Source organism: Echinops telfairi, unplaced genomic scaffold (genome assembly GCF_000313985.2).
Source record: "Echinops telfairi isolate 266 unplaced genomic scaffold, ASM31398v2 ScPeMD7_2010;HRSCAF=2546, whole genome shotgun sequence".
NCBI classification, from domain to species: domain Eukaryota; kingdom Metazoa; phylum Chordata; class Mammalia; order Afrosoricida; family Tenrecidae; genus Echinops; species Echinops telfairi.
Window position 1 is genome coordinate 2,944,390 of NW_022105908.1, and position 13,083 is coordinate 2,957,472.

Sequence of the window (13,083 nt, forward strand, 5' to 3'; positions counted from 1 at the left end):
TTACTGGTAACCCCATTTGTCTGTCTAGTTCCTGGTAAGAAAATGACAGGGAAGCATAACTTTAGGAGAGGAAAGCAGGTATAGACTAGGTGTCCCTCAGATTGCCCGGTTGCTGCATTGATAGAAGCCTTGCATTGACTGTGCTGTGGGTGTGTTTGAGCAAGCGTGACTGTGATGGAGAAGCCTTGCATTGACTGTGTTGTGGGTGTGTTTGAGCAAGCGTGACTGTGATGGAGAAGCCTTGCATTGACTGTGTTGTGGGTGTGTTTGAGCAAGCGTGACTGTGATGGGAGGGTCTGCTGTTCGTTCCCTCCGCTGCTGTGGCCAGAAGTGAGCTCAGGCAGGCTGGCTGGGTGACATTAGAGGTCATGGGCTTGACTCCTGGCTCTGCCTTAAACAAATTTTAAAAAAATGTTAAGCTAAAGGTGCCTGGAGGAAAAGCCTAGAAATGTACATCGCAGGAATATAGTCCTCTTCTGGCATCCATGGGGTCACCATGACTCGGAGTCAATTAGATATCAATTATTTCTTTCTTTCGCTTGATAACCGGAGACTAGTTAACCTTCTGAGCCTCGGGTTCTTCATGCCTTTCGTGGGGATCACAATGACTTGGTCATGGATAAGAAACCAAACCAAACCACAGAAAGCACATCACACACTAAAGAGGGAAAAACTTGCATCTCCTTTTAAAATAAACATTTTATTTAAAAATATATATATATCATTTTAAAAAAAGAACACATGCCAACTTTGGTAGTTTAGCCATTGCTTCCCTCGTCCTCCTGGTAACCTAGATTTCAGAGTGTGGAAACTCGTGCAAAGGAGATCAAGCGAAACCACCGCCCACCACCACCGAGGCCCTCGCGGAGCATGTGTGCTTGCTCCTCTGGGTTCCTCAGAGAGCCAGCCACTTCGTGTTTAGCTGAGGGTGGATTTAGCACTCAACAATGCAATGCCCTCCTTGCTCCCTGCAGGGCCCTTGGGAAAGAGCTCTGGGGAGCAATGTGGGTTCTTTCCTCTAGAAAACATCAGAACAGCATCCAGGATTCCCATCGTCATACCCCCTTTGTCACCAACACTCAGGACTCCTAAACCCTTTATAGGAAACCCAGGCCTGCCAGTGTCCTTGATGGGGGCCGCTGGTCAGAATAAGCCTGGGAGACAATCAGGGAGTTGCTTTTCCTAATGCAGAAGGATACTCACAGATTCTATAATCAGAAGAAAATGTATTCCTGTTACTGAACCCAATGAGTTCTATTACAATCTGCTGCCAGATGTGAAATCCATCTCAGATCTCACCTTCACCTCGTGTAGAACACAGTTGCCATGGAGCCAATCCTGACTCAATGTAGAACCGTAATGGGGCAGCCATGAGTCCAAGTTCTCTGCGTGGCTTCCAATGACTGACTTCTTTGTGAAGTGGACAACCAGACATTTCTTCCTAGGTCCCTCTGGAGTTGGACTTGAAACCATCTAGCTTTGGGTTAGCGGCTGGGTATGTTTAGCTTTTACACTACTCAGAAACGCCAACAGAGCCTCTGCTACCTTCAAATCTTCTTCCCATGGTTAATCTCAACTTAGCCAGGTGTCCCGGAAAAGGCCAATCCCCTACGAACGGCCGAGCAGCTCTCAGAGGTCTAGGCCCATCCTGTCCCATGACCTGGTCTCTGTGTTCTGATTCATATGCTCTGTCTAGTACAGTCCCATCCATTTTCGCCTCTGAAACATTCCGCTGCCTTCGATTGCCTTGATGACAAAGGACCCCCAGCCTCTATTCCTTTGAAGGCCTGTCCATCTACAGTGGTGGTGGTGGGGGGGTGTTCACTGGAGCTTGTGAACGCAACAAGCTCCAAGAGGGGACGTCCGCACTGTGTTCACGCTCTTGGCTCGGAGGAGTCGAGGCTTAGCCGACCCTTTCCAGGTCCTCCTCTCTGTCTGGCACTAGGCAGCATGGGGTCAGGGATGGAGCAACAGCAGCAAAGTGCTTCCTTCACTTTCCCCTGATTTGGGGGTTAATTGTTGGGCTGTGAACGGAAAGGTCCATGGTTTAAACCTCCCAACTGCCCCATAGGGTAAACGTGGTCGCCTACTTCCTTAAAGACTTACAACCTTAGAAATGCTCTTGGGCACGTCTACACTGTCCTATAAGGTTGCTATCAGCCAGAAACTTCGGGATGGTAGAGGGTTCGGTATCGCAGTGAAAATAAACTCTCAGATTCAGATGTATCGAGTGGGGGGAAATATTAAAAGATCCCACAGTGATACGCTGAGACCGTGTCTCCATAAAGAGCCAGGAAGAGACTAGGAAGCAGCTTGCAGCTGGAGGGAGGCCTCCACGCTCCCTCCTGGGGAAGGCAAGCCGCCCTGTGCTGGTGGCACAGAGGGTTTCTAGTTTGAAGACTGGGAGGTTCCCTTTATTCCTGGTTCTAGAAATTAGAACTCCCCAAACATTCAAAATCTTTTCTTCAATTATGTCGTTAAGCAGATCAATTTAGAATTTGGTATCTGAAATTTGTGTGATGTGCATATGATTGACATCCTATCATTGTCCTTGGGATGAGTACATCGAGTGTGGGGCTTTGCAGCCAGACTGGAATTTGCTTTTAGAGAAACAAATAGAGTTTAATATATATAATTTTTTAAAGGAATGCTTGAGTACTTGGGATAGGATTTTTTGGTTCTTTTTCCCATTGAAAATACATATATTTGAAAGGAAAAAAGGCAGCCAGCTCCCAGATCTCAGTTATAGGCAGAGGATCTCCTGGGGCCCCTGTTTTTCAGTTCATGGCATCTTTCAGAATGGTTTCTTCTCAGAAACACAGATTCACTTCTCATAATGCAATATCTTAGGCAGAACCAAGAGGTTCATCAATCATGAAGCTGACCCTTTTTGCCTCCCTCCTTTCCTTCCTTCAGGCTTTCTTTGCTCCAGCCATTCTCTCTCCCTCGTAGGAGGACATGTGCCACCTCAGTAGCACCGCAAGAACTCGGCCAGGACAGTGAGCAGGGCTGACTGGGAGGGCGTGCACAAGTGGGTCTGTTGGCTCCATGGGGGAGACTGAGTACATGCTTGCAGCAGCGAGGGGAATGGCCACCCGTGTCTAGAGGTCAGCTGCGCTCTGTAGGTTACCGGCGTGTTAGGGACATGAACGGTGGTCATCTTCAGGACGTTGACCATGGCCCCCCTTCTTAAGTCTCTTTACATCCTCTAGTCATGCCCTGTTTGTCACCATAGGAAGAGGGGATAATTAAGGGCTGGAAGGGACTTACAATGGAGCCAGCCCAGTAGGAGACCCATGAACGGACACAGAAGGTCTGCTCCACGGGGACCGCCTGAAACACCCTTGGTTTTCTCCCGACTGTTCCACGTTCCCCCGCAGTCTCACTTCAGAGCTGTGAGGAAAGACGATGAGGACTATAAAGAAATCAGAAGAACATGGTGGATGGAGGTTGAAAGCAGTAACCAAGCCATCTGTTTTCTATTACTGACATGGCTGGTGGTGGCCAAGGAGCCCTCTGGCACTGTCTGTTAGGCACTGCGCTGCGAAAGGCAAGGTCAGTGGTTTAAACCCACCCGCTGCTCCCTGAGCCATAGGTGAGCTTGTCCGCCCCCATAAAGATCCGCAGTCTCAGAAACCCTTTATAGGCTTGCTGTGAGTATAAACGGCCTGCACAACAGTGTTTTTGTTTGTTTGTTTGTTTACCATTTGCTGAGACCGCGCGCCTGCTGTGCAGATCAGTTCCGGGCACTGTGCTGGAAAGAAGCCCTAGAAATGTACAGTCTGGCAGAGCACAGAGCCGTCTGTCCCAGGGGGAATAGTTCAGACAGAAATACCCAGATGAGCAGAAAAATACAACACTTAGACCAGACTCTCAGAGTAGGGACAGTGCTGTGTTTGGTTTTCAAACAAGGTGGGGGTGGGTGGATCACATAAACAACAAAATGTGGCAGGTGGAAAACAGACCGACCAGCAAGCTTTTTGTGGCCCAAGGAAAACATCAGTGTCTAGGGAGTCGGCAGCCACGAGGATCGCGGTCGCCACGCCTTCTCCCCATTACTTCATCTCCAAAGACACGGCTGGTGACGTGTCCGTCTAGATAGCTGGTTCTGATGACAGACGCACAGGCTAAAGACGACCATGCAGATCTTTTCCCGGCACAATGCAGATCGGGGAACGTGAGACGACGCCCATGTTCCCGTTAGACGTGTCACCATTTCCAGCGACACGTGGTGAAGGCTCTCTTCTTCTCACATCCGTGGCCGTTGCCACGGTGAGCTTGTTCGTGGCAAGCAGGTGGCTGGGAGTCAGGAGTCATATGCAGAGGCAACGTGTAGTCTGCTTGAGTAATCAGGAGTTCTTCGTGAGAACGGCCATGTCTACAGCAGACTGAGGGTTAAAGGCTTTTGACATCTACTTCTGTAACATTGCTATTCAGGACACGCGCACACGCACACATCACATATATATCTACACTCGTGTGCGTGTTTGGATGTACATTCCTTGCTCCCCTCCCACCCCACCCCGAATACCAACCGGAAACATTCAGAGGCGCCGTCATTAATAAATCCTCTGCATCCGCATACACATTTAACAATGGAATGACTTCTAAATCTTTGGTTTATCAAAAAGAGAAACTTCTAAAATCACATTTTTGATTATTTTCTCTACAAGTGCACAGTGAACAATATTTTCTTTTCTTTTCTTTTTTTACAAAAGGAGAAAACAGTGCCTCGGTGATTTAAATTAATTTTTTTTCTTACAAAAACAAACAACAGCAAGAGCTACTTTCTACAGCATGCAACAAACACTCTTTGGTGGTGATGTGAGCCCCGGTAAGCTTTGGAGGGACTGCCCTGCAATTTGAGGTTGCTTAGCTCCCAGCCAAAGCATGAGAGGTGGTGAGGGTCACACTCTGATGAGACCCTTGTCTCTTGTTGCCCTTTCGTCTTCAATGTGCAAGTGTGCCTCTTCGCAGAGGCCAGAACCTTTGATAGGCTCTCCCATAACTATCGTCCACATTTACTCGGATAATCGAATGATATCCCCGAGCAGCAGAAACCAGTGACCACTATACAGCAAAGGAGGGGGTGTGGGTTTGGTGTCCGGTGGGTCAAGTCACCGGAATGGCCACGTGGGCAAACTCTTGTGGCTGCATTTGTGGTGAAGCACACCGATGCAGGAGGCTCCACGGGAGAACCCGGGCTTTTAATGCAGGGGTGTGAACGCATGTTACATGTGAGCAGTCCTCCCCTCCTAATGTTGGGCATAAAAAGCTAACAAGTTGAAAGAACAGCAAGAGAGGATTGGCTTTTTGCAAGGTATATCGAGTGGGAGAAAGTTAAACGAGCTAGACTTCCCCATCCCGTCTCACAAAAAGGAAAACAGATTGAAGTTGGACTCCAGTAAATAGCAGTCCCGTGAGAGTAGTCCATGGTATTTATTCCCATGATGTGTAAAACTATACTGTTTAGTCATGGCTGAATGTTCCCTGATACAGCTTCTTATGCCTAGAGATATCCTGCAGGTTTGCCTATGTGGTAATCTCTAGTTTTTGGAACCAAAGAAGTTGTGTAGGAAAACCCAAGGAACCTTTTTTAATAGCAGGAGTTTTCCTTGCTTTAGGAATCTCCATTGTTCTGCCCTGCTTAGCACCTCAGAGAAAGTAGGAGCAAAGTGGGTTTAGCTTGTGAAAGAAGACAGCTTTGAATAGGGTTGTCTGGACCAAATGCAGGCTGCCTGACATCAGGCCCAAGGAGCTGTGAGTACAGGACTGGGATCACTCCGTGGCTAATTTCGTGGCTGAGGGGCTTGCTTTCCTATGAACAGATCTGCTTATCCTTTTCCTCTGCCTCAAGAACGCCCCACTGACGCTGTGCTTGCACTCCACTTTCATACGGGCAACAGAGAGACGAGAAGAGCCTACAACAAGGACCTAGCTTTCATAACGGTTGGATGGACTTCCTTTGAAATGTTCAAAAAAGTGAACATTTCTCTTCACCATTTGTCTATAGTTGTCTTTATGGGATCATGCTCCAACAATGCCTGAGAAAAAATATGGGTTAGAAAATTACCAAAAGGTATTTTAAAGGGGAGTGAAAATAAATGGGCTTTCTTAGTCTGAGAAGACACATTTTTTTGAATGCATTGCTGAAAGTATTATCAGTCACTGAATCACTGAATGCTGGTAAATATATATATATCTCGGAATCAACAACAACTAACAAACAAAATATATATCCTATTTGTCCTAGTTGGTTGTCACAGAAGTCTCTTTAGGTTTGTTTTTAATTCCCGTCTCTCTCTCTCAGCAATACAAGTGTCCATAGGTGTATACTTCCCCCAAGAGAATGATTGCTGGTCATATCCAGCATGGTTGTATCCGCCTTCTACCAGTGCTGTAAGTGAAGGTCCATGGGAGAATTCAAATTGAGATCCGTGACATCCAAGAAATCAATGTTAAAGATGCTGGGGCCGCTGGCGGCGAGGGAGCCGAAGCCTGGTGTGGAGCTTGGTGGCGTGAGGTCTAGCCATTCCATGGTCTCCCACGGAGACTCGGTGAAGCTCAAGGGCAGCCCGCTGCTGTCCGCAGAAGAGGGTGAGAACTGAGTGTGCATCGGGGAAAGGGGACCTGGCAAAATCTCCTGTGCACTGAAGAGGTCTTCTGCAGCCTTCCCAGAGAATCCATCCATGATCCCATCAAACGGGGGCTCCCCACTCCCAAGTTTTAGGAGGGTGACATCGCTCACCTTTCCTAAGGGGCTCTGGGAATTTAGTAAGACCTCTAGGTGCTCGTCGTTTTCGGTGGCGTAGTGATCAAAAGAGAGCTGGCCTCCTGCAGAAGCTTGCTCAAAGGAAGCGGAAGGTTTGGGGAGAGCATCGCTTGGGTTTCGGGAAGACCCAGGTATCTTTGGGACTTTTTGAAGACAGGAATGATCCTCTCTGGCATCAGCGGGCATTTCTGTGGGGAAAACCCAAAGGCAATTGTTAGATCATCCCAAGTGGAGCATGCCACATACTCTGTCTCTTTGGAAGAATGAATTACATTAAGACAGATATAGGAGTTTCATTCCCAAACCACCCTGTGTAAATATTCCCAATTCTTCCTTCCTCCCATTCCTCCCCCAAACCTACTCCTTCTGGAAATTCTTTTCCATGATGATGGGACTCTCTATCAAGAGTAAGCACTGACTTGATGCCCACTGTTGTTTTGACTTCCAACCACTATAATTATGCTCTTATAAATACCCACAATCCCTGTGCCCTTCCGCCATGCTCCCTTCACAAAGCCCCACCCCCAGATGAATATTATCTGCACCTTCCCTGGATCAGTGAGCATTGAAAGAAAAAAAAATTACACAACCATATCGACTGGGTTTGTTCTAAATTCATGATCTCCGACCTCCTATTGGCACTCAATGCGATCCAGCAAGTCTACTATGTTTTTATTCAAAACTCCATTCATGATTTATTCATAACTGCCCTTCTGCCCTCTTATCTTTCATACTACCCCCCTACACCCTCACTCTTTGCAAACCAGGTCACAAACATCATGAGGAAGTGAAGGGCATCTGATCTGAAGTCTCTCATTTTCTCACAACAGAATCTGCAAACAAATCATTTTCTTTCCCCCTCTGGTCACAATGGAGGATGTGTCTGTCTGTCTGTCTGTTTCTTTTCTCCATCCCCTTTACTTTAGCTCCCGGCTCCACCAAACAGTTGCCATGGACTTGGCTTCAACTCATGGTAACAAACACCGTGTGCCATAGACGATAACCGTGCTCCACAGGACTTTATAAGGCAGAGTGTTCAGGCAGTTGCCAGGTCTGAGCCTTTGAGTGGATTTGAATTTCTAGCTCTTCTGTTAGCAGCTGAGCAAGTTAACGGTTTGCAACAACCAGAAACTCCAAAAGGCAGAACTCTGTCTATCTGACTCAACAATGAGCCTCATAACATCCCCTACCTCCCCCCATCCCTCTTTCTCTTGAGTTCTCTGCTTCCCCATCTCTGAAACTTTAGATGTGATTGCTAAAACATTTAGGCCTGACCTCTTTTATTCTATGCTATCTCGTTGGGTGCTTTCATTCACCCATGTGGTTTTAAACTCTAGGCAGTAAGTATATGAGTTACTAGGATGCAGAAAGCACAGACTGCTCATTGCTGATGGCTGGTGTGAGTGAAGTTAAGCCTCCCAGGAGAAGATGACTAATGGAGTTTCATTTTGAGTAGGTTCATATCACCTTCACGTTCTCTTCTATTGTTTTTATTCTTATGATTAAGAAGATAGGATTGAGATGGCTCGAGCTGAAAAAAAAATGTTTCCGAAAACAAGGAGAAAACGAAAATGTGTTAAAATGCGGTGGGAAATGTTCCCAGGAACATCAAGGAATCATCCACCATGCCCTTGGGTCTGTTCCAAGCATGGGGCGAAGCTCCAGGGAGGTAACTCTTCCCATGGATGCTTGGAGCACATCTGATAGTGTACCTACAGCTTTAGCCCCAGTGTTCACTCTCGGGTGTACCTGCAAGTACAGAATGACCGCTGACTAAGAAACAGAGCCTCCTTACCTCCACTTTCAATGAGGACATCCAGGAGCTCATCCATCTGCTGGCTCCTAGTCACCTGCTGTGGCCAAACAACCAAAAGGAGGGCAGGGAGGTCAGAAAGGGCGGCCTCGTTTCAAGGCAACCATTATGAGCAGAACTACAAGTCTCCAAATGGTGCTGCATGTGAAGCCTCTTGAACTCTGCTTGATGAAAGCTCACTAGGAACATTAAACAGGTCAGCCAAGGAGCGAAGCAACGTGCCACTGCAGCGGAGGAGGAAACGATTGTGAAATGTCTCCCAGCAGAGCGGGATCCAGCGTGAGTGCCAGCCCTTGAAGTGGTTCCATCCCAGGAGCAGGGCCTTTCATATAGAAGTAGGAAGGGCCACGCTGAATGGGTGTCAGTGGCACTTCTGGTGGCTAAGACCAACCAAGAGGAAAGGCCTAACAATCGAATGAAAACCAAAGCAGTGCACGGAGGCCCTACCACCATGGTCTGATCTCATCGTGCATGGATGGGGTGACCACAGGTTGGGGGCAGACTCCGTGGCATCAACAGAAGCAACAACAGAACACTTTTTCTCATTGGGAAGGCCGTGTCTTCTGCCTGCCCACACAGGTTAGTGTGCATGCAGCCTAAGAGCTGGCCTCACCATTTCCTCGGGCCCTCATGACGCCCGCTCATGGAGCCCTTGACACTGACTTAACAGCCTGCCCACACCCCCAGCAGCTGCCACCTCCAATCCCCACGAAAGTCTCCAACAAGTTGTTCAGCAGACCTTTATTTATAGAAAGTCCACTTTATCAGGCCTCCCCCCACCCCCGAACAGAAGAAAACCGAACAGAAACTGTCAAGAATTACTTCATGCTTACAGCGGCCAGGGGAAGGGAATGCGGAGACCTAAGGCATATATCCATCTCACTCCTCTAGGAGCCCAGTCTCCAACACAGACATCAGCAGCTAACAGGACAGGGAGCACAGCGCATCAACGAGTCAACTGCAACGCAGCAGACATCAGGGTGCCTAGGGGCCAAGGACCCAAATCTGGAGTAGGAGGAAGGGGTGGGCTATAGAGCACATCTATGGCTCCAGGGGGAAGCAGACCCTGCTTTAGGTAACTGTCTGGCAAAACATTGATTCTCAGGTTGCCAGAGTCCCTAGTTTGCTTGCTTTTTTTAAATCAGAAAGCTGACCGTTCGCATGGATGGCACGAATGGTGAATACGGTCTGCTGTTCACTGAAACGTTGGCAGTTTGAGTCTACCCAGAGGGTCGACCAGTCTACCTACAAAAAGTTTGATGATTTCCTCCCCCCAAACAGCCATTTACCACTGTACAATTTATAATTCTATTTGGGTACACATGGGGGTCACCATGAGTCAAAGTTAACATGGTGGCAGTTAATGCTGGTACTTTTTGAATAAAATGTTCTCTCTAAGCTAAAGGAAACCTAATTGCAGGCTAACTTTACTTGCAGTTACCCAATATTTAATGATTATATCCTGGTGGCCCTTTTGAGTAAGCCTTTACCTACTCACTGCAAAGTCAGCGATTCAAACCCACCAGCTGCTCCTAGGGGGGGAAGATGAGGCTGTCTATGCCCATAAAGTTATACAGTCTTGGAAATCCTTTATGGTGCTGCTATGAGTTAGAATCAAATTGATGGCAGTGTTGTGTGTGTGTGTGTGTGTGTATGTGCAGGGCCGCACATGCACGTATATCCTTTTCAGAGGTGAGCAAGAAGAATATCCAACAGGGACTTTCTGATAAGAAGCACAGACTATTTATAATGTAGGGTCATTCATACTTTTCCTTCCTTTTTTCTTTTTGAAAACTTCCAAATGTAAACAAACGCCAAGAATGCGATGTCCTGCATGCCTTCACTGCCCAGATTCAATAACTATCAAGCTAGGAAGTATGCGTGTATGTATGTGGGCATCAACAGGGAAAATAGCTCTCACATATCTGAGCGCTTCTGCAGAGCCCAAGCAACATGGCAAATCTCTTAAATACTTCATCTAGAATTCTACAAAGTAGCTGTGATGCCTATTTTATATCAGAGGAGTTAGATACCTGGCCCACGCTGAGCCAGCTGGCTTGGGGCAGAACGGGCTAAGGCACCTGGAGGTCCAGTCTGACCTGCTTTCTCTCTATTCCACACAGCATCTCCACACGTGCTGCCACTTTCTACAATCAGTGTCTACACATTTCATGCCACCCAGAGGCAGCAGATGCAACATCAGAATTACAAGCTGTGATAGCAGAAAGCCCTGTTGATTGCGCAAGTCTACTAGAGAATGATCAGATTGTGCGGTTGGTTACCTGCTTGACTGCATCCTCATAAGATGGAGGCTGTGTTATCTCTGAAGCTGCTGAGCTTGACTTAGAAAACCCTGGGGACGAGGCTGAAAACTTTGGTCCTGCCTTATCAGAAGAGTGTGCACCAGCCATCTGTGGGGGGGAAATACAGGCAAAGGCAATCGATACACGGTACCGCTTCTTTGAGAGGATACAGCTCAATTTTGGAAAAGTTGATTTAAGAAAAGGAAAAAGATTGGCGCTCAGAAAGTAACTCCAAGATAATGATAGCATGTATTGGTGTGAAATTATTATTGGAGGCATCTCAGAATCAGCACCTGGAAGATTCAATTCCCTTGCAAAAGCACACTGCATTCGACTGGGGGAAGAGCAAGATGAACAAATACAATGGAAGTGTCTGATCAAACACAGACACATGCCTCTCGGCGTTCACCTTCCTGCTGACAGCCACTCCTGAGAGCTGCTGCGATGTTCCCAGCACCACTGGCTCCTCGCAGTTCTGCACCCACCAACCCGCGATGTTCCTGCAGTCTGCAGCATTGCATGTGACTGCATGCGTCGGAGGAGGGGCCTGGGGACAATGTTCGGACTTAGGGACTTCAGTTGGACTGAGCTGGGATGTTTTCTTGATAAACCACTACTTCTTGATAGAAAGCTCTCTCTTCTACATTTATGATGGTCTCTGAATTTGTTTCTCTTGTAAACCTGGCCTAACATCTTATGGTACCCGAGGAGAGGGTACGAGAGAAATAAATAATGAAGAATGAAATAGGAGGCTTGTCTGACTTCTGCCTTTTTGGTAGTTTTTTTCTTTATCTAGCCCAAGGTCAGACATGACAGGACAGTTTTCTGGGTTATGTTCTCGAAAAGACAATGGAAAGTGATGATTTTGATCCCTAGAAATGGTCTTTGATTATTCCTAACTGGAATGGTGCATGGGGGAAGGTCATGGCTGTAAATTTCCCCTCGAACTTCTCTGAGGCCATGCTGCTTAGTCAAAATGCCAGGCCCTGGTTTGATGCCGCCAGGGGACTATGACCGTATTGCATCTGAGTGGAGTCATATAGATAAGCAAAGGATTGGACCTGAGTGTTCTAAGAATGTGTTTAGGCTGTATGAGGATTACATTGTTACTGGTATAACATGTGAAAGAAATGATTATTGGGAAGTATGAATGAGGAGAAAGTTTGTCAGCCCACTCCCTTCAGCCATTTAACTTGAATCTGTTAAATGGATTCACCGGGAATTCCAGAGAAGACTTAGAAGAGGCAGGCCCGTGCTTTGGGGCACAGGACATTTTTATTTGAAAAGACTTGCCTAGAGAGCCCTGGGAAGACTGAAGGAAAAAGGAGAAGGGAAAAGAAAAGGAGCCATTTGGTCTCTTTGAATTTTGAACTGGCAGTTTGCTCCTGAAGGTGGAACAATCTGGAGCCCTGAAAGACCTCTCCTCTCTAGGTTAAAGAAAGCCTACGAGCAGCCTGCCATGGTTGCTAGGTGACTGCCTGGATCCACCTGCTAAGTGGAACTGGGAGAAATGCAGCTTTAGACAGATGGGTTGAGTCTGGCCTGGTTCACACAGACTAGAGGAGAGACAAGAGCCAGTTGACTGGTCTGAAGTTTAAAGAGTTGTATGGAACCTGTGCCTATGGTGTGACCTGGCCCAAGGATGCTGGGCCTGATGAGAATTTGTGAAGGGACCCATGGCCCAAAGGACAAGCGGCCTATGGCACCCTGGTGAGGCTAAGAAGGGCAGTCCACATTAAGTTGACCAGAACCAAACCAGATGAAGAGAAGGTTTTTGAGTTTGTGAACTGGTGCATACTGCTGCTGACTTTATGGACGGCCTGTTCTGATTTGACTTTGCTTATGGATGCAGGCTCATAAGGTTCCAACTGGAATAAAGATTCTTCACATCAAAGAACATGCTTGTCTCCTGAGAGCACTGGGTGGATATAAATGGGCAGTATAGCAATCCAAGACAAACATGGGGTGGAGAGGTGGAGGCATAGGGATAAAGGCATGAAGTGGCTGGCTTACAAACTTTCCTGGGTGGGGGCATATGTTCATAGGATTATAATGTTATTGTGTAGGATTATAATGTATTTACATAACTGCAATTGTTCGGCACAGCATAGTTTTAATTTGTTCACTTCTAGACTATTATGCTAAAATTGGGGCTGGCACATTTTCAGTCTACACATTTTATGTATCCTGTTTGG

At 47.2% G+C, this 13,083-nt stretch overlaps 1 protein-coding gene across 3 annotated transcripts in view; it reads right to left on the reverse strand.

The window, feature by feature from the left end:
• Positions 1-4,540: 4,540 nt before the first annotated feature.
• Positions 4,541-13,083, reverse strand: part of MYOCD (myocardin) — a 137,487-nt gene continuing 128,944 nt past the window's right edge. Inside the window, exons 12-14 of one of the 3 annotated variants that reach the window (XM_045293525.1) lie at positions 10,868-10,996; positions 8,568-8,622; positions 4,541-6,960 (exon numbers count right to left, since the gene is read on the reverse strand). In XM_045293525.1, the coding sequence (XP_045149460.1) occupies positions 6,389-6,960; positions 8,568-8,622; positions 10,868-10,996 (756 nt within the window). In that variant the 3' untranslated portion in view covers positions 4,541-6,388. Of the gene's footprint in view, positions 6,961-8,567; positions 8,626-10,867; positions 10,997-13,083 lie in introns of all 3 variants that reach the window. The other 2 variants (XM_004709338.2, XM_045293526.1) reach the window with 2 other exon arrangements.